This window comes from Rissa tridactyla, chromosome 3, assembly GCF_028500815.1.
Source record: "Rissa tridactyla isolate bRisTri1 chromosome 3, bRisTri1.patW.cur.20221130, whole genome shotgun sequence".
In the NCBI taxonomy this organism is placed as follows: Eukaryota; Metazoa; Chordata; class Aves; order Charadriiformes; family Laridae; genus Rissa; species Rissa tridactyla.
The window spans coordinates 39,897,564-39,919,309 of NC_071468.1; the positions used below are offsets into that span (position 1 = coordinate 39,897,564).

The following is a 21,746-nucleotide window of genomic DNA, read 5'->3' on the forward strand; positions in this document are numbered from 1 at the left end:
TGGCCCTTAGTGGCTCTGGAGAAAGTCTAAACAGAACCAAAGAGTTTGTAAATAAGGAAACCCATACCAGGCTAGAACCAAATTGAAGCTGTTTCCACTGGAAGACTCCTGGCCGGTAGCTAACCATGGGTACTGGCCACTTTAGTAAGCCAGCATTTAGTTCTCTGCTAGAAGTAGTTCATAGGAGATTATTAAAGCAGCTCACTTGTGTGGCATGTGTGAAATGGAGACTCTGTGATAGACAATTTTACAACCTACAAAATAGTCAGTACCTTTAAGCAGAGGGACAGTGTGAGATAGGGCACAGAAGCCCAAGTGTCGTACGCGCTAGATGGCTGTTTAACCAAACCCAGTGACATCTGCTTTAACTGCATCCTCTTTTTAAGTGAGTGACTAGGAGATAGCTTTAAAGAGGAACACAGATCTTCCTGGAGGCCAGTAAGCTTGGATCTGAAGTACCGGGAAGAAGCTTTCTTGGTAAAAGGTTAATTCTATTCCCACTGAGGATGGATGTTTAAAATAAAATAACAATTCACCATTATGCAGAGATGAAATTGATTCATAGTATATAATAATCCTCTTCACCTTCTTATAAACTGATGCTTGAATCTGTTCACCTTCACATTCTCTAATTAGGCCTTATTCATTTTCTGCTAACTGTCAGGAAAAAGAAAATGTGAAGCAGGTAATCAGGCAGTGAACTTACCAAGGCAGCTGAGTTTCACTTTCCATGCTATCAGTGACCCGATGCATGCATGATCAGGTTGTGCATTAGAAAGTAAGGCACTATGTTTCTTTCTGCTTCAGGATTCCTATCCATAAAGCATGAATAATGGGGCTTTAGTATTTAATAAAGTGATATTTGCTATATATGCTTCCATATCAATTCCATTTACCAGCTGCTGTGTATGAACCTACCTTTATCTCTAAAATACTTTCCTTTTTGATCTGCCAGCATAAAGTGTTTCTGACACATCTATGGAGAATACGGTATAAAAATGTGCACTGCTGCAAGGAGGAAGGTACTGCTGCATAAACTTTCAAGCACATTTTAACGTTAAAAACCCAGATACCTAGTTTTGTATGTAATGTCTTGCATCTGCTTACACATCTGTTTTATCTTTTGGCTTTTGATCTTCTTTAACTCACCATTGTATTCATATGATTTGGCAGTAGCAACCTGAAAAACTCTTCTGTGTATTGATAGGTAGCTGTCACAAAAAATGACAAATGTCCACCCTCTGTCAAACTTGCCCTCTGTCAAGATTAATTCTGGGACTGGAAATGTCTAGACTATATGGCTGCCATTGGACATTTTCAAAATGTTGGCAAAAGGTTCTACTTATGACATGATATACTTTTTTTTTTTTTACCTTCCCCTTAAGATATTGAACAGTTAAGTGAAGAAATGAAAGACGGCCTCAGGCACCTTGCACAGACGTTGCAACTGTATTTGAAAATGGAGATCCAGGATGTGTCTCACTTGCCACCTGCAATTGACTTTTTTCAGATCTTCACAAAAGTAAGTGTTATAATGTGATTGCTTGACAACTCATAAATTATCCTTTCCTTGTGTTCTTGATTTATTTTTGAGTGGGAGTTCAGTGGATACATACAGAATATGATATATGACAAAGTGAAATCAAGCTATTTAATTTTTTTCTATTCAGTCAGTTTTTAAGCAGCATAGCTTTTATATAATTGTAACACTTCAAAATTAAAGCAGCAGGAAGAGGATATTTTTTCTTTTCCCTTTTTAAATTTTCATGTAAAAGCTCTAGGAAAAAAAAAAGTGAATTAAAAGCTAAACAAGTTCAAAAACAACTGAGTCAATCAACCTAAGTAATTTTTCAACAGTGATAAAGAGCATATAGCGACACTCTCCAGCCTAAATTTTTTCTGCAAAGTGCAATATCTTATATTTGCAGATACACTCCCATTCTGTTTTGTCATTTAATAGTATGTGCTAATAGGTGTTCCTAACAGTCCTGTATCCCACAAACTGCTTTTTCAGGGGCCATGTGGATCATTTATTCTAAAAGGCTACCTGTAAAGTATTTGAAATTAATTTTCACAATATGTAAAATGTTTGTTATGTTACTAACTAAACATTGTTGGCTTTTGTTGTACATATTTTATTGCCTTCAATTCAGAAAGCTTCATTTCACAATGCTAGCAGAAGTACTTCATATGGAGAATACTCATAGTTATAACTTGATTTCATTTTTTTGATTTCTAATGGATTGATAAATTCTACCATAAGATTTATCTTAACTCATACATGTTTTAGTTGTTTTAATAAGCATTTTCTTATGAAGTCAAACCCTTAGATGTTTTTATTCTGATACAAACAAAAGGAAGAGCATCTTTCAAAGAAATTAAAAATGCAATATACGATTCTTTTTTAATATTTTTTTAATCTATTGGCACAATTGTGGCATCTTCTTTGCTCCTACAGAAGGAGTAGGAGTAATACAATCAACTGCATTGTTTTTTCTGGATTTTTTTTTATTGGTTATTAGACTGCTGTGATATACCGGTGCAATTTTCCTTGAAAAACCACACAGGCTGAAATACACCTAGTCAAAAGGACTCAGATAAAAACCTGATGCACTACCTAGTCTCCACTCAAACTTTTACTGTCTTGTGTTGGCACGTTGGTTTGGCCTGAACTATGTCAGATTCATTTCACATGAAATACGCAAGCTGTGTTATCTGATTTAGAGAATTTGTACAGCTGAAGGTAAGGGTGAGTATCAGAAGATGATCCCCACCTAACTGGTTGAACTGTCACAGCTTGTAAGAAATTCTTTACAAATGTTGTTGCCTTCTATGTAAGCTTAAGATGGAGGCTGGCCGTAGTGGCTTTACAGGAGCAGTGTAATGGTTGCTCAATACATTGGAGCACCGGTGAAGTAAATGAGGAAGCTTTTTAAATTTTTTATGTACACACATGCACAAGCGTCTGCACATATGTGCACTTCCTCTTCCCTCCCGTGTGTTTTACCAAGGTGATGCAAGTAGACATCAGGAGCAGCGTGAAAGTCAAGGCTTCCCAGCTCCATATCCTGTTAACTGGATAACAAGGAATGCTCCTATTAATGACAACATTTATTCCACTATGGCTTTGCTATAGGAAAGATATTTTTAACTCAATGTATTCCTTATGTTGACTGTGAATTTGTTCCTACCCTATTGAATGTACAGCAAAGTACTGTGTTTTTAAGTTGTTGTTGTTTGTTTGTTTTTGTGTTTGTTTTTTTTTTTTTTCCCTTTCTGGAAATTTGAAGGCTCTCAGACTGTTAAAGTAGGTCTCATTTCCTTCTTTTGCTTATTTTACTGAGTCTGTGTGATAGTCTGCCCTAGGAAAATGGAGAGCAAATGACACAGACCTATCATAGGTACAGGTACTTCATATCACTAATATTAAAAAGAATTAACAGAAGAATCTGACTGAACAGGTGAGTTGGTTGGGAGAAAGGTGCTGACTGAATAAACTCCTATGCTTTACATGTGAGTAAAATTAGTATCTTGTTTGGAGCTCTGTCAAGCACAGTGCTTTTTGGAAAGCTCTATTCTCACTCTCTAATTTTCCATGTGGTAGTTTATAGCCTTCCCAATTCAGTTGTCAGATGAGTGTGTTATGAAGTACGGCATTATATTAAAATATGATTTTAATATGACCCCATCCCTAGTGAGGCAGCAGCAGGCATTTTCTGCCACTCCCATAGCATGTTTTTTGGAAGATAAGCTGAATGTCAATAGGAAAAATACTGTGGGTGGGTTTTTTTTTTTCCCTTAAATTGAATAGGGATTCTTATTCCCAGCAGGTAAAATTTAAGGCTTTAGAACTGTAAAGCCTCTGATAAAAGACTTTGCAGTCTCTTCTCTGTGGTGTGACTCTAAAAAAGACCAGCTGTGATGACTTCTCTGTGTGGTCATAGAATAAAGAAATACTACAGATACATGACTTCAAGATGTAATCTTGTTTTCCCAACCTCTTCCAACATTCCTTTCGAGTTCAGTAGGTGCTTATTCTAACATTGAACTTTTTTGGATCAGTTCTTTCATTGCATGCCATAAAAAGATCCAGTCAAAGGTCATTTTTTTTATTCTGTTTGATGCTGGATTCTCAAGAAGGAAAATAAGCAGACAGCCAGACAAAAGAGAAAAACGGTCCTGCAGCGAGATGACTAAATTCCAGATAGTTCCTGGAAAATTTCCAAGGTGATTTAGGTCAAAAGAGGTTCTCGGAAGCTCTTTTAAACAGTCCTCCTTCTCTGCTGGCCACTGCTTTTGTCTTTGAGAAAATTAATTATAGTTTTATTCACTTGCTTGTGATGTGTTAATGGGCAGAGTCCCCTTGAGTGCAAACTTGTGGAAACTTCCCATTGATGGAAAATCAAAGAAAGTTCTGCTATTTCTTTCCATGGGAACAGAATTTCACCCCAGTGTATTTTTAGTTTGCATAAGATCTGGAAAATATCAGGTGTACTGGAGAGGGAGGTGTTTCAGAAGGGTAATGTACCTTTCTTTCTGATGGTGTTGTCCTGTCCTTACTAGATGATTTGCTTTTGTATAAACTGTCCTTTGAGCTGGAGTTGGATTTTTTTCATTCTTGCTATCTGATCACTCTTCGGAAGCTCCAGTTTATTTAACATGCCATTTATCAAGGTTGTGACTGTTTTTAAATTCTGATCCTCAGTATTAAACAGAATTATCTGCAGTTAATTACGTGATAAGGCTTTAACTCCACCGAGACGTTTTCTAATGTCAAGATAAATTTTTGACACCATGGTTTTATGGTTTAATGATGTTTCCATAACCTTGAGATAAAATCAGTCCTTGCTTTTTATTCTTCAGCTTTTACTTACATGTGTGAGGAGGTGGCCTGGAATCCTGTGAGACATTTAATGGATGTGGGATAAAGAATTAACATTTTTTGTATACATTTATGGTTCTTTTCATAATGGCAGACATAACTGCATAAACTACTTAAGATATTGAATGAAATCTCTACCTACCATGTTGACTGTAAAACCGAGTGACTCCCTTGACTGGAATCAGGCCTAAGTTGACACTTTTTTTAGACCAAATATAGACTTAATGTCTTGCATAGAATTGCAACTACTTATACTATGTCAGAATTGACTTTTTGAGCATTTTGAAATGGCCTGAAAACTTTTTTTTTAAATCCAATTAATAATAAAAAGAAGAGAGTCTGATGTTAGGTAAAATGGTAGTCATTTTAAAGATCTCCTAATTTCAGATCCTTATATTTATAGAAATAGTAAGATACATGCAATCTCTGTCACTAAGTAACAGTAAGGTAAAAATCCAGTGACAGCTAATGAACTGTACCATGACAGATTTCTAGAGCAGCTTAGTAATCTTAAAACAGAATTTTGTTGGGGAAAAAACAAAAAGGTTTCTAAAGGATGTTTTTATGAAAAAGTTGATAACAAACTTTTGGGAACAGGTGATAGATTTGAAGATTCTTGGGAACCCCACAGAGCAGAGATGATACTGACGAAATAACAATCTCCCTGATTTTTCTGTTGTGCAAAATTTCACTTTCTGGACAGTATCTTAACTGCGTGTGGTGTGATAGGGATTAGAGAGAGTATTTTTAGCTTTCTGAAAGTTTTAATCTTTCCCACAGTTCCAATCTTGCCACCTTTTTCTTATGAGCAGACTCTACTTTGAAAGTAGATGTGCTGCTTTCATTCAGCTCACTGGAGAGGTCACACATCTATGTTTGTGAGCTGAATATGCCTCCTTGTGCAGGTGGTGTGCTGCCCGCCACCCTCTTCTCAGGTGGTGTCCTACTCTTTCCTTTTTGGGTCAGATTAGAATTGACAAAGATCAATGACAGAATAAAAACAGGTCTAAGAAAGTGTAAGGCTGTAAGTCTACGCTAGGATGAAAATTTTTTTTCTACCTCATTTTTTTTGAGGTTTGTGAAGTTCAAATTAAAGTGAAGAAGAGATACAAGTTTGATGCTGTGTGCTAGTCTCTGTGTACCCACAGACAGTTTTAACTGAAGTTGTCCGTTTAGGCTGTTGGTATAATTGATTTTATTTTTAACTTAAGAAGAAGTAAGGAGGCTACTGTAACGTGCAGAGATACATCCCCCAAGAGAAAATGTACCCTGGTTTCTTTAAAATCCTTTGTTTATTCCTCCTGTCAAAGTTTAAAGGTATCTTACTTGTTCTTCTAAGTTTTCAGTACTTACTTTTTATTCCACTCAATGCTTTGAAAGAGTTTCTTTTCAACATAAGGGGTATTGGTACCAATTAAAAAAAAATCTTCTTGTTAAAGGGGTTTTGGTATGTATCTGCATAGGCAGAAGAGAACTGGGAGTTGGGCAGTGTCACTTGGCCTCTGTAAAGTCTGAATACTAAATTTTGGTAATCTATTTGGGTGTCTTTTTAAATGCAAGTTGAAGGAAATAGTCTCATTTAATGATATGACTGGAGAAAGTATGTTTGGTCTTCACATTGGTCCCTCAGATCTTATAAGCATCAGGTAGCATATGTTTTCTGAGAAGACGTTTGAAGATAAGACACATCTGCCTGGTCAAGATATTCTTTAGCAGCACTGTCAGTAGGTTACTCTTATGTAGGATTCAATAGTTCACTTACAAATCAGTTTCATTTCCCTGCTAACGTAGATTATTATCAAGAAAGCCAAAAGAAGGATAAAGTTAAGGGTTAGGATAAGGATAAAGTTAGGATAAAGTTAAGAGTAGGGTTATGAGCAAGTTAAGAGTTGTTAAAGGCATTCAGGTGAAGGTTGCTTTCTGATGCCAGATTTGCTAATCTAATTTAGTCTGGATGCGCTTATTCAGTTTCCCTTTGATTAGGAGGCCATGGAATTCTTTTTCTGGAGATGACAAAAGCAAGTGCGTGTTTATCCATCGTTGCTCTTTGTATAATTCAAACCTAATGTACGTTGCTACCCAGTCTCACACAAACTTACGTGTTAATGGTAAAGTTTGTCAATTTACCATTATCATTAGATGACTAAAAATACTGACAGATTTATTTTTAGTCATGGTCCAGGAAACTATTTGGCAAAAACCTTTTCATTTTGATAGTTCTTTTTTATTATAATTTCCAAGGGCTTGTAATTTCAATAAATCCTTATACCTGAAACAACAGTGGTTAAGCCTAGGTACTCAAAATACAATTGTGTTTTTGTCAATCTTCTGGACTCTCTTATTTTTATTTTAGAGTTGGAGGGGTATGTTCCTGCTCATGAAACTATATCAGAACCTTTTTCTCTGACTATTGCCATCTTTAAGTCTATTACATGAGATATGTGATTATCTGTTTATCTAAAATGCTATTGATTTAGTATTTCTGTTGATAAAGTTTTGTTTGGTGGGAATATGCAAATGGTGTGTGCTCTCTTCTGGTCTCTCTGTGTGTGGTTTTAAGCCATTGAAAGCTTCACACTTACAGCTGTTAAGAACTGACTTGTGATCATCAGGAATACCGTGGTCAGTTACTGCCTAAATAATTTTGGGAGAATTTTTCTGAACTCTTTCCAGTGTATTCCACGGGGGCCTAACAAAACTCATTCTGGTATACCTTCATATTTGTTTTCAGAGGACATGAATAGGGGGACAGAAGATCACTTTTCTAATGTTTATTGTTGACGCTGAGGAGCTGTCTTATCTAGCAAGAGGGGAATAAGCTCAGGTCAGCCTATGCTTTTGCATACATAAGACCAAAGGAAACGGGAAAAGCTAAATCTATTAGGAAACAACTAAGCAATGGTTCATGCAACTAGCAAACAGGCCAGTTTTATTTAAATATTGTATTTTACTGTTTGCATACTTTGACTTCAGCATTTTATACTCACTTCTTTGGGATGATCCAGTAACTGAGACGTTAGAAAGATTCAGGCGCCTGCAGGTGCTTTCTGACGAAACAGGTCCCTTTGGTTTGTTAAGACAGCCTTGCAGAAGCCTGGATGAGCCCGTGTCAGCTAACAGGCAGAGCTGTTTGACCCCTGGAGTTGAGTACAGTGCTAGAAAAAGTCCGCAGTGCAGACTAATTTCTGGTGTAACTTTAATTCTGCATCTTAGCCCTTTTGAAGAAGGGTGATGTTTCATAAGTACAGGGAGGGGAAGAAAATCAGGAGGTTGTTTTGTAGTGAGGAGAGGAAGGGAAGGTCTTGGGGTGATTTAACAATTTATTTACGTGGTTTGGGTTCACAGTGTTGCCTGCATGGGATTTCTTGTTCTTCTATCAATTCTGCTACTTTTGAAAGAGTAGGAGTAAGCAGAAAATCTGCAGCTGACCTTGTTTTTCATATGTCTCTGTCTATGATTTCAGCATGTTTATTAAATGGCAGTAATGCTTTTCACTTGCATAGTGCTACTGTTAAGGCTCAAAAAGAACTTGAAGAAGATGTAGCAATGAATCTTGACAGTTTTCTTGTGTAGCAGACCAATATTACTTCTAAGGAAGAAAATTAAGGCTAGCGGAGAACGGTCATGTAGCTGTCTTTTCATAAAAGGTCTGTAAGGGCAATGAGGACTAACTAAACCACCTCTCCTACTGCACAGTGTAGCAGTCATGTTCTGCTGCTTATTTCCGCAATGTAGCAATGAGTAAATGTACAGACAATTGGAATAGGAACAGTTGTGAGTAAGAGCCTATGTCTTAGGTTGTATCTTTCTAATTTTGGAGAGAATACTGCTGTGAAGATTCTCACTATGTTTGGTTAACTAGATGGTCTTTCTTTAAGTGAAGATTGTAGAGGAAGTGGCGACTATTGTGCATTAGCTTTGGAAGCAATGGTGTCAATAGAAGTCAAAGAAGAAATAATAAAAATGTTAATAAAATGGGAAGAAGTGTTGCAGCAGTACCCTAGAATGAGAGTGATAAACAGTCTGAGAAGACTTCTCTCTCTACTTCACTAAATGGATGTTGCGTATGTACAGGAACCGATTTTTGTCTAATGTAATTTTTCAGATTTAGTTATTTCCTCTTATTTTCCCAATTGAATTATAATTTAGGGAGATAATTTTCCATAGCAATTATCTTAATTTTTAGTCACAATAGCTACCTTCAAGAGCAATAGGATATTGTACCAGACCATAAAACAAGGCTTTAACTGTCCTATCTGATTTGAAATTACAGCAACATGGTTACAATTAAAATATAAGCTTTTGCTAACAAAGCTCAGTGCAGTCAAAATAAGACCCTAAGACCACAATACTTCAACTGAGCTTATGGTATAATTTGGGTCCCCCTCATTTAGTTGTTGTGTGCACCATCTGTTTTACCAACTGCCTCTACTATAACAGGTGTAGAAAACAAGGTGGAAGAGTTCTAAACCAAGGAATGGTTGGGTAGAAATTGTAATAGTTTGGTTGTGTGTGGTAGGAAAGAAAGCTTTGTTTTCAGAGGGTGGGGTGTAGGAAGAGAAAAGACTGGTTTTAGGGAGGTTAACTCAGCCCTTGTTGAAAAGCATAAACTTCTAGAAAAGTGACTGTTTTGAGTGGCCCTGGTGGGGCGGAAGGGGAGGGAGGAAAGTGTGGATACTTTTTGTTCAGTTGACCTTTTTTCTGTCATGCAAAGTTGGAAGTAATAAGGCAGAAAAGAATCTGGAGAAATAAATGACAGAGTAGTGTAGGCTATTTTGCAACTCTCACTTTTTTTTTTTAGGTTTCTTACTTTTTTTTTATCTCGCCCGCCCCCCCCCCTTGTTTACGTCTAGAGCTGTGATAGTGCTGTGCAGAACTGAAAAGGATCCAGGTGGCCAGGGACTTAATTACCATTACTTTGTCTAATGCTGCTCAAAGCATATCCACAAAACACAGTGCTTAAAAAGCTAATGGTCTCTGACATATGATATACATCAGTCTGTTTTCTGGCACCCTTATGGAAGTGAACTGGAAACAGTAATGATAAAAAGCTTTAGTGATTGTGGCAATTGGAGTACATGCACAAAAATATGTGGGGTGAGGCACCTTCTCTGTTTAGAAAAAGCCAGCATGAAACAAGGTCATGGAGACGTTTAGTAAAGATCTGAGTAGTAAATGAAAAATACTTACATCCTCTATCAGCAATTTTAAAAGCCTCTAATTGAGGAGGATAAGCCTGATAACTGCTTGTAATGCTGTTGGTAGCAAACTGTTCTATCCTTGTCTTTAGGATGACCTGCAGTGGGGTTGCTTAAAGCGTTTTTGCTTGTTTGTTTTGGCAGAGTTAGAATTCTGTGTGGCAGGATTATTAATCAGCTCTGAGACTTGTTTAACATGTTTAATAGATGAAAAGACTAAAAATTGTTTCCCTTCCAGAATGGCGTTGGAGTAGATTGACAGTCTCTTGAAAAATACCATGCTCCTTGAATATAGGATGGGGAACTGTGTATTTGTGGTGTTACTGTTGACTTGCTCTGAAGCGGCTGAGATAACAACCTCTCAGAAAATGAAGGTAACTTTGTCTAAGATATCCTATAGAGCTTAGTAGCTGTTACAGTCTAAGTATCAACAGAAGGTGAGACAACTTGTGTCACATGTAGGCGTTTCAGTGGGTGCCAATTAAATGACACCTACCTACAGGAAATTTAGTCCTAAAAGTGTGTTCTCTCCCTGTTTCTCAGTATGAGAGTGTATATATTTCTGTTTTATTAACACTGTAGTTCTCGTGTTTAAATTTTTTTGGTGCCTCCTATTTCGTTAAAACTACTCCTAAGTTTGTTGTGGAAATAAAATGGAGAAAGAAACAGTAGTCATACTGGGTCAGGATCACGGTCTTAATTGATCCACTATCTCGCATTTTAGTATGGGTGAGCAGCAGTCACAAAGTGGTTGTACCACTGATATGCTGTGAGCTGGCTTGAGATCGCTTAGATTGTACCATAGCAACCTGAAGCTGATGAAGCCTAATTTAGACAGTTTCTTGACACAGCAGTGGATATGGCTATTCTGTAATAGCAGCTGGCAGCAGATATTGGGGAGCAAGGCGCAAGAACTCTGCGATCGACGGGCATGATGATTTGTCATGGCTTTCTTGCCTGCATCTCCCTGCATTTTTTTTTCCTCCGTACCCACCCCTTTCCTCTTGATTGTGTAAATATTGGCTAGATTTTTTGTACCTATAACCATCAATTAATTGCATTTCTTCTTACAGATCCTTTGAAACTTCCTGTGCTGTTTGTGGGCTTTTTGAAATTTTAAATGTGTGCACTCAGATGTATCCCTAATGTCATAGATACTGCACATGATGGATTTGAACATATCTCCCTTCTGAATTTAAAGTAATTGTAGGCTATTATTAAGGCTTTTATAATTGCTTTTGGAAATTTGATGGTATTTTTCTAGTTTAAAATAGAAGAACTGCAGGATTAAAGCTCCCTTCCATCTCCCATTCCACAAGAACATTTTTCAGTCTGTCAATGAACCTTGTGCTTTGCCTGTACTCACAAGTATAAAATTCATCTTCTTCTTTCATTACTATCAAGGCCAAGCTTTCACTCAGCCTTCAGAGGAAACTGGATTGGACACCCACTCATTTATGGATATTTCTGTGCATCACAAGATCACTGAAGTCAGAGCTGTCTACACTCATCATGTAAATAGGCAGGATGTGGTTAAGTGTTGCTACTAGTATAGGTAGAAATGATGAAGTGTCAGCCTGCTGGTTTGTCAATGTTCATTCAGAGTTGTGGGTGAAAAATCTTTACTTATTTGGGCCTCTAGTCTGGGAAGATAGTAAGGAAGGGAGGGAGGTGCACAAATTGTTTGCTGTGTGTAACATCAATTTCCTCTGCTATGCAGAAATTATATAGACTAAGTAATGCTGACGTTTCTCATTCTGTAGTCACTTCAGCCTTACTGAATTAACTTGTAGTCAAATTAAAAATCTGTGTGCAGATTTTTATGCAAAGCTTGCACTGTGTGCATTTGTGCTGTTTAATCTTTTGAAGAGTTATGTTTGCTTTTATACTTTACAGAGTATGAGGTAAAATTCCATAGTGAGAAACTCTTGTAACAGCATAGAGTCGCTTATTTTGCTTTTAAACTTACAACTATTTTTATGGTTTTTGTGTGCTTGTGTTTGTTTTTGTTGTTTTTTTTTTTAACTTGAGACAATATCCATCATCCCGGTGATCCTTTAAATGTCATGAATCTGAAATAAGCATCTCTCTAAATGAGAGATTTCACTTCCTGAGATTTTATAATTAGTGCTGCATGCATGGACTGTATTTTCATGTGTCTTAAAAAGTGAAGTTTGTCTGTAGTTCTATAAAAAGTTATATGTTGGCTAAAGAAGCAGCTTATTTTGAGAATACAATGATAGATAGCGTTGGAATTTTTGTAGTGGATTTGGACCAATGACAGATATAAATCCAAGAGCATTTGCTGTCTTAGTTTTACAAGATCATTATGTTTCTCATTGCATAGCATTTTTGTTTCATTAAACTAACATTAACTTTTTAGACATATCAGACAACCTGCTAGTAACTTTTGATCTGAATTCCAATTCATTTGACTTGAAAAGCCAAAATTCTGAAAAAAGCTCTAGTGGTAAAGCTTAGTGCAGCACTTTACCTGTTTACCCCCATTCTGTCTCTTTGTCAGCAGTGACACTCAGGACCAAAATTTGTACCGTTGCCCGGATGATGTAACTAGGCTGACTCCACAGGAGCAACTCCTGACTGATGGCAGGAATGACTAAGAAAAGATTTCAGCTTGTTGTCTTAATATCCTTGACCTGTTAGTTAAACCAGGAATAAGTGCATTTAACCATATCCTATAGAAAGATTATACTTGAAATGTATTAGCAGTGGCTGTTGAGAATTACAGCAAGATTTGTACCAATGTACCATGCATGAAACACAAGGTATAAAAATAGAAGCAATTTGGGGTAATTGTGTTAACTGTAATTTTCTAAAGGTTTTTTCCCTGATTAACTTTACTTATTCTCTAAAAGACTTCTTCACTTAATAAAGATAGGAAGCATATCCATTAACGTCTTCTATTTATTTCACTGTCTTTGTACTATCTTGTCATGGCACGAAATTAGAGAATATAAGAACCTAGAAACAAAAAGTACTCTGCAACAGCAGGATCTTAGACAACATTAATGGTTCTTATTTGCAATACTTGCGTCTTCTTGGAAGCAGCTGAACTTAGGTACATTTGGTGATGTCTCACAATGGCCTCTGCTGCTGCAGGTGGTATCAGTAGATAATGAATCATAGTGCATGTTGTTGTGTCAGAAAGACAAAAGAAAATCTGTACGTGGATATGAGATCAGAGAGATAACATATCTCCATAACCACACAAATTGTGTAAATACAGAGAAACTCTGCCAAATAGAGATGTATCTGGTAGCTCGTGTATTCTGGAAGAAATTGTGATCCATTGGTACACCTCTGCTGGGAAAGTGAATCGAAAGAGCTGGGAGCATCCAGAGCTGTGAACAGTAGGTTTTCAGCAAAGGATTTTTGACCATGAAGCAGCTTACCGTTTGGGAGAAGAGTAAGCTTATGCACATCTGCTTTCCAAGCATGTTGCTGCCAGGTATTTTTCTCTGAAAGTCTTTATCTGCTAATCAAGAAATTATACAAACAACAAAATGAATATAAATTATGCTGTCAAACCTGCCCCTGATAAAAACAAACTAATCCAGTTTAGTAGGTCCACAGTTATACGATTTCTAGTAAATCTTTTTGGTACTATCTAAATGTCGTAGGTTCGCAATAAATTAAATTTGCATATTCAATTTTCTGGTCACTCCATTTCTATGTGAGAGGGATGAGGGAAATGTGGGGTCTCATGAGAAAGGCACAGAAAGATAAAAACAACGCTGGTGTCCTGGTTTCAGCCGCAGTGCTCATTTCAGGGGTTGCAGTAGCTGCAATGCTCGTTGCAGGGGTTGCAGTAACATGCCAGCATGTGCACCGATGTTTAACCCTAAGCAAGACCTGGAACACATTCAGAACACCTATCAATAGGAGCATGCTGTCTCAGCCATGCCAAGGGTATTCAAAATTCTCAAATGCTGTTGTAATTCTCTGAGGAGAAAAGGTAAAAAGTGTAATTACTAAAAGTTTCTGCTACATTTCCAAAGTATAAAGATGAAACTGCTGCTGCTGTTTTACCTTGTTCATCCCTCTAAATCATTAACAAGTACAGCTGCAGCACACCTGATGTCATTGTATCATAAGCCCACACTACAAGGCTCAGCAAAGCGATAATCTTGAGCCATTTCCCAGGGATGATAAACAGCCCAACAGGGAGCACATACAGCAGGTTACGTGTTACAAGATGCAACCCCTTAACCCAATACACTGAATGCCTATGACAAATTTGTTCTAACATGCTCTGATCAGATTTGTCATTACCTCAAACTGTAGAGCCCCACATTGAGCGTGAAAAAGGACTGTTGTGGTTTATCCCCAGTCGGCAACTAGGACCACACAGCTGCTTGCTCACCCCTTCTTTCCCCCCAGGAAGGGTAGGGAGAAAAGGAGGGGAAAGTAAAAACAGAAAACCACACCAAAAACCACCGAATGGGTTGAGATAAAGACAGTTTAATAGAACAATATCAGAAAAGAATAATAACAATAATAATAACGACACAAGTAACTCTCACCATCTGGTGAATTGGCGCAGACCTGACCAGTGAGTGTGAGAGCCCACCATCCCCCATTTATATACTGAGCATGACATCTATGGTACAGATAATTCTATTGTCCATTCTGTTGTTCTGTCTATATTCCTTCTCAGGTTCTATGGGAAGCTGAAAAGAGTCCTTGAAAAGCATAAACATCACTCAGCAACAACTGAAATAATATGTATTGTTGACATTCCTTTCAGGACAATCACTAGAAAGAAAATTAACTTTTTCCTAGCCAATTATTAGGGGAAAACATGGTGTTTTCCCATTAACTTTGAGACAACATTTGAGCACTGCTGTTTGCTGCCAGAGCATCTCTTGATTGTTTGGGATGACAATACAGATATTTGTAGAAACTTAAGTGAATGTGCCTAAGTGTGACAAATACAGCTCATGAGGGGAGAGTGGGCTGGTGGGTTTCCTACTCGTTTGTGAAGTTCATCGTGTTTTGCATTAGTTATTTTACTAGTGTTAATCTTAAAGGGAAGTGGGAAGTTGTGAATATATGCCACAATATGCTTTTAATCACTGTGTCTTGCTGCTACACATTTGATTGGAGTTTTATTGTCAGTATACAGTTGGAGGAGGATTTCCCTGAACTACAGTTTTGCATTGCTGGGGTGGAGGGGAGAAATGGTGCATAGGCAGAAATAAGATGAAGCTTGTTGGATCAAGCAAGCGTATAATAACAGTAATTTGTATTTATCTATTGCCTTCTCCTGAACTGTTTAACTCCAGAGCTCTCATAGTCAGCTTTCCTAGGTGTGAAGGTAGGACCGTGTTCCATTCAGTCTTTCTGTGGCAATGGATATGTAGTTCGCCTAGGATTAAGTGGAGAATGCACGATTGACTGATGATAGTTCTGTAATTAGTGCTGTTAGTGATTAGGAGTCTCCTCGGATCTAATTTAATGATTTATTTTCATGTAGTTATATGAAATAAAATGTGTAGCTGCAGTTTAGTAAGTTTTCTCCTGGTGTCTAATCTTTTCATTGGGTATTTGTTGTACATCTTCTGCCATTTCAGTGGGGAGATGTTAATTGTCTTAGTTCTTCAGGCAGAAAGAGAAACAACTCTTTTAGAACACTAAAATTTTCTCCATTCACCTTAACTTGTCCTTACAATGCTACTAACAAAAGTACTCATCGCTCAGTAAATGAGAAGCCCTGAGTATATGAATACTCTTGCCGTTCTTCAGAATCAAAGTTGCACAGAGCATTTGGAGGAGGAAGTTCAAGAGGGAGGGAAGGTGGCTGTTCTAGCTCATGCAAGTAAGTGACGTTAACTAAATTCATGTAATGATAAATAGTGGAATTCAGAATAATGAGGCACAATTGCTTTGACTTATTGTTCCGAGTAAAGCTGATTTCTCAGAAAAAAAGATACAGTAAAAGGTCTGACTATAGGACCCTACAAAGTTTGTTTGGTCTCTTTAAAAACTGTAACCAGCTTTGTTTAAATAGTCAACTTCACTCTTCTCTGAGTAACACTGATTTTATATCTGAGACTAAATGGAAACAAAAAGAATATATTTTTACGTCTAAAATGCCTGAAAGATTTTGAAAGCTCAAAGATAATTTTGCATAGTGATGTTTATCTACCATTCTAGCACAGATTGTATATTAGCTTGCAATTACAGTTGTTTTACTTTCTCTGAATTTTGAGAGGTAGGGGGGATTTCTGCAACTTCTGCTTTTGTCCATGCATTCAAAAATTTTACTCTAGGAAGATTGGCTTTGCCAGACTGGATTATATCTCTACAGCCTTTCTCCTTCTCAGGATTGAGTGTAGCCTTTTCTTGAAAAAAGACAAGCAACAGGGGCTGCGGACAATGGTAATGCACTATGTGCGTCTTCAGGAGGTCTCCGAACACCAAAAAATAAGGTTCAGAATCCAACCTGCCTGAGGTGGACCCTCAAGTCTCATGTGCCAAGGCATGCTGTTCTGCCTTCTGCTCTGTGCTTCACCACCGAGGCTCATTCATTTCCTGCATTTACAGTGTAATATTCATCCTCTTATAGCCCTTGTGCTAGATACAGGCACGGTTAGGGAGTCCGTTGATGCCTCCTGCATGGGGTCTTAGAGAAGTTGCTGCTTTGCAGTTGGAGGGCTGTCCTGTTGAAAGGCACAACTTCCAGCTGCATCTGTGCTCTAGGGACTTTCCACTGCTGTGTGCTCTCACGTGCAAGGCACAAGCCTGTCCCGGGACTCTGTGCCCAGGCATGTATGTGCTGTTTGACTTGGATATCCATTCCCACCATATGGCCTTATGTTGAACCTTATGTGTTGAGACCCAGTAACTTGAGATTCAGTCGGCAGGAGTCCCATCATTGATTTCATGGCATCGGGGACAAGATCTGAATGTACTCATTGCTGGTTAGGTACAAATGGGGAGCTACACTTGAATTTTTCCAACCCTGGTTTGTTGCCAGAAGCTGCCTGCCACCTCTCCCGTGTTATTCTGTCTTAGTAAGTCAGCCTCCCTCCCCATATCCACCTTAGCTCTTCTGTGTTCTGGGAGATCTTATATTTGAATTATATTCAGCACAATGTGAGTATGTTCAGTGCGAGATGTACACTGTGGAATAACTGTTAATGCTGGTAGTGTTGTACATACTGTTTTGCTATAAGTTAGGATGAATTAATTATCGCTGTTATAGTGTTACTAATTAATCTTACACTGTAGTCTTATGCTATAAAAAGCTTTCAATAATCACTGTTTCACATATGTAACTGGAATGTGTTATGCGAAAGGAAGGTAAGTTAAATCAGGATTGCCTGGGGTTTTTACCTCTAGCCTTAAAATGATATAGGATGCATTTTCTAGGTAAAATGAAACTGGAATCTTATAGATCACAAAAGACTTCTGTGCATATGTGTTAAACAGAAGAGTATACGTGAATCTGTGCACTTTGAATCCCTAAGAGAAGACCTTTATAACTCTCGTGAAGCTTGATCTTATGCCAGAAAACTCTGAAATCACTTTGAAAATGTTACAGACATGTTCACTGTAAGTTAGGGCACTCGACATCTTACAGAAGTGCTAGTGTACTTTGGAAGTTAGGATGAAAGCTACTTTTAAAGTATCTTCCATGAAAACACTCTTGCTCTCTGATGCTTCCATGTGGCTATGACAAATGCTTTTGCTGGCTTTTTTTTTTTTTTTTTTTCAAACTGCAAGGGAACCTGTAATTAAAATATAGAAAGATGCACTGGAAAATGAATTATGCTTTTGCTTTCCGAATGTCACTGGATTTCCTAGCTAAGGGGGATATTTGTATTTGTAGAAAAGTAAGACGTGCTTGGAAATGCATAAGGCTGCTCTGATACTCTCTTGAGACATCTGTGCTTGATTAGCTGTTTGAATCAGTGATGTTATGTGTTTGTGTCTTGTTGCCAAGGCAGCTATCATTGAGAGAGCTTATTTTGAGAAAGAAAAAGCAGCAGAAGAAAACGTGCTCTTTTACTGCTTCATTCTGAGGTTGTGAAACACTGCCCAAATTAACTCTTAGGCGTTTCATTTTTTGAGTGCTTTGTGGTTCTGTGACTTAATAGGGAAATAAATTTGAAGACTTTTATGTAAAAGCATTAAGGATAGAAAATACAAAAAAGTTGAGCTAAGATGTATAACTATCATGTAATATAAAAGGCACCCTGTAAACAGAATTTGGTTATGCAGGTTTTTTATTAAACTTTACCCATGAAAAATTACTTCAGATGTATTTCTAGTAGTTGGTAAGTTAAAAGAAGCAATTGCCTTTTATGTCAGCTGAGACAAACTCCTTTCCTGATAGCTCATATTTTAAGCTTCAGCAGTTGTTACCAACAGCCTACCTGTCTAAGCTAAGTAGCTTTTGGATCACACCAAAATATTTCGAAGGCAATTCTTTGAATAAATGAGTGCTTTGGGGGTTTTCTGGAACTCACTTGAATATGAGGATCTGGCACTGCCTAAGCTGAAAAGATTGCTGGAATTAAATAGAAAAAGTATTTGGTTTTTGCTTATTTCCTGGCAATTGAGAGTTGAAATTTTAATAGCTCAATGGCAGTGAAATAAATAATTAATCTTTTGAATGTAATTTTTATAATTTTCCAGTGGTTCTGTCTTATACATATATAGAATCAAGGCTAGGATGATGATACTGGTATCTTTGAGTGGTGGGTTTATTGCAGACACGTTCCAAAGGATTTTAAATGGACTTGTGTTTCAGCTGAAACACATCATCATCTTCATAGAAAAGAAAGGAGGCCATTCTGATACTTAAAACTTCATAAACAGCTTTAGTATTGCTGTTCTTACTGAAAAGATCTGTCTCTCTCCTTGGACCTAAATGACTTTCATCTTGGGTCTGTCTAAATGCAGCCTGGTAATACCACACTTACAGAAATGTGTCCTGTGGCAATTGCTGGCTGCAGGAAAGCATTGTCACAAGCAGAACTCATCTATAGAACTTGTCTGGAGACAGGCTAAAAGGCTCGATGGACTTTGAGTCTGCACTGTTAGAGACATGCATTGTTTTAAAGGTCTCTCAGGCTTTTGAGCAGCTCCTGTTGGGTGAAGGGTAACTCTGCTGTCTCTCTGTGAGTTCAGGGAAAGGATGCAGGCACCCGAGCAAGTTTCCAGGCGTGGGCCAGGTGGTGGCTGTGCTCTGCGGCTCCTGCGAGCACCTCCTGGAGAGCACTGAGCAGCTTTGTTTCACCTGACCTTTGGGGTGGGAACAAGTTACACAGAGCTGCTGTGGTTGAGCTATGCTGAAGTACCGCAACTCATGTGTCTGAATCCTGATACTCAGTTTCACTGTGTTCAATAAAGAGATGGAAAAAGGTAAAGTGAGGGCGTATAAGAGGATAAGTAAAGGTTTTCATTTGGTGATTTTTCATTTATCTATTTTTGGTCCATATGCGGGATCCAAGATGCTAGGTAGCCACAGACAAGTTACGGACTGGCAGGTCTGCCCTGACAGCTGCTACCTTGGACTTTGGAGTATTTTCCCTGGTCTGATCTGATCTCTCTACTTCATCAGTCTTCTGTAAGTTGAGTGGAGCTGTGGGAGCCATTTCATCCCATGTTTCTAATGCTATGTTGCGGTTGTACTGTTAGTTGTGTGTAAGAATTTGGGAGATCTAACATTTAGGCCTGAGGGAAGAAGATAACATCAGATTTGTCATGTCTTAGACTGGTGTGACTGCTGATCTGCTGATTTGAAAAAGAAGTCACTGTCATTTTTAAGATGAATACAGCCTTTGGCTCAAGAAATTCTTAAGACAATTGGTGGTTGCTAGGATGGATGTATCAGTGGAAAGATCCCTTTATATCTGTGCTGTTACTATGCCTTTTCACAAAGAATCTGGTGTGGGCCAGTCGGAAATGTGATACTGTGCTGCACATTGTCCTTTGGTTTGACCTGGAATAGCTGTCCTTAAATGATGATTTTTTAATCCTATTCTATCAAAATAGAAACCTGATGATCTGTCTGTCTACTTCTGGAATTCCTCATGTCTTTTCAAACACCCTTTAAAAGAAAGGAAGAATGATTTTCCTCCATGTTAGTCAGCAAAGCAATGTGATCTGACTTGAAATGGAAACTTTGTTCCGCTGTTTCCTGATCCAAACCCTGGTTTTCTTACAGGACAGAACCTTAACACCATCTTTTGGCTATATTGGTACACCAGCTTTGGGCTGCTTGCTTCTTTCTCCATTTTACACCTCTTCTGTCAGTGCGTTGTGGTGCAGAGAGTTAAATATCCTATAATTTTTTTTTTGTCTTGATTTGAAATAAAAATTAATTGAGACCTACTGAGTCTCATTACAAAAATACCTGCAAGTAAAGCAGACGATAGTTCTCCTTATTCTCAATATCAGGATTTTTCACAAATATTTTTATTTTAAAAGATCATTTGTGTATAAGATTCCTGAAGTTGCATTTTATTACTGTGCTGGAAAAAGGTGAACAGCACTCCAATAGTTAACCTCTGGCACTGGATTTAGGGGGAAAGTTAATTTAAGGTGAGAATTTTGATACACCAACGTGTATTGGAACTCAAATTCGTAGGAATAAGAATTAAAACTCCCTGACAGAATGAAATTAAATTTTATGCATTTCAAATGCTTTAAAAATCTTTGAAATAGATGACATTGTGATACAAGTTGGATATTTAATAGAGGTATGAAATTATAGCAGTCACTGTAAATCTTCATCCCTCTAATGTGCACTGGTCATTTTTGTACTTTAATATTCTCTCTCCGTACCATGTGAAAAATCTTTAAGAGATATAAATTCAGATAGCTTCGCTGATTTCAGTGGATAGCTGTAATAATTTGCACTAGGAACCGCAGTTGTACACTTTTTTTCCCAGAAACAAACTATAGTGGTTGCTAGCAGCTGATTAATAACTTGTGGATTTTATAGTCAGTGGGTGGAAATGATCTGCGTTTGGTTTTTACGTGGGGAAAGTGAACAAATAAATTACTTTACTTTTGTCATTTTGCAGGAATCATGTACATGCCTGCTACAGTAAGGTGGTCTCTGGATGAGAATAGAGAGCTGTTAGCTAATATTAGCAGTTATTATTGTATTTGTAAACAGGGGAATATTACACAAAAAGGGTCTGGATTTTTTTTTTTCTAGTGTATGTGATCTTAAAAAAAACCCCAACAAATCACATTTTCTGTATTTGCTTTATTTTAATGCCCCACTATCTTTTTATCACCATAACCTGACAACTTGGATTTAACAGGACAAAAGAGTGTCAGGAATATCAGTGCTGGTTGCCAGGTCTTTTAGTGGTGATTTTTTTGAAAACTGGAGAAAAGATGATGTTCAATCAGTCTGTAAAAGTAAAAAGTGCAACATGCATCAGTTATTTTCCAGTTTGTCCTGGTAATAATGTCACTGTCAAATACAGAATACTCTCAATAAGGACAAGATATGGATAAAAATGAAATTTCATCAAATCAGTCTTGACTGACCTTGTGAAAAATAGATTCTTATTAAATTAATGATACTTTTTTTAATATGTTTACATGTTTAGTGGAGAAAGATAATATTGATATTAAGCTAATTTTTATTTTTTTGTCATCTAAATTAAGAAAAAAAA

At 37.5% G+C, this 21,746-nt stretch overlaps 1 protein-coding gene across 5 annotated transcripts in view; it reads left to right on the forward strand.

The window, feature by feature from the left end:
• Positions 1 to 21,746, forward strand: part of SMYD3 (SET and MYND domain containing 3) — a 416,877-nt gene that overhangs the window by 61,018 nt on the left and 334,113 nt on the right. For 4 of the 5 annotated variants that reach the window (XM_054194390.1, XM_054194392.1, XM_054194391.1 and 1 more), the window contains exon 5: positions 1,386 to 1,522. In XM_054194390.1, coding sequence (XP_054050365.1) covers positions 1,386 to 1,522 — 137 coding nt within the window. Of the gene's footprint in view, positions 1 to 1,385; positions 1,523 to 13,008; positions 17,200 to 21,746 lie in introns of those variants that run through there. The other variant, XM_054194396.1, reaches the window with a different exon arrangement.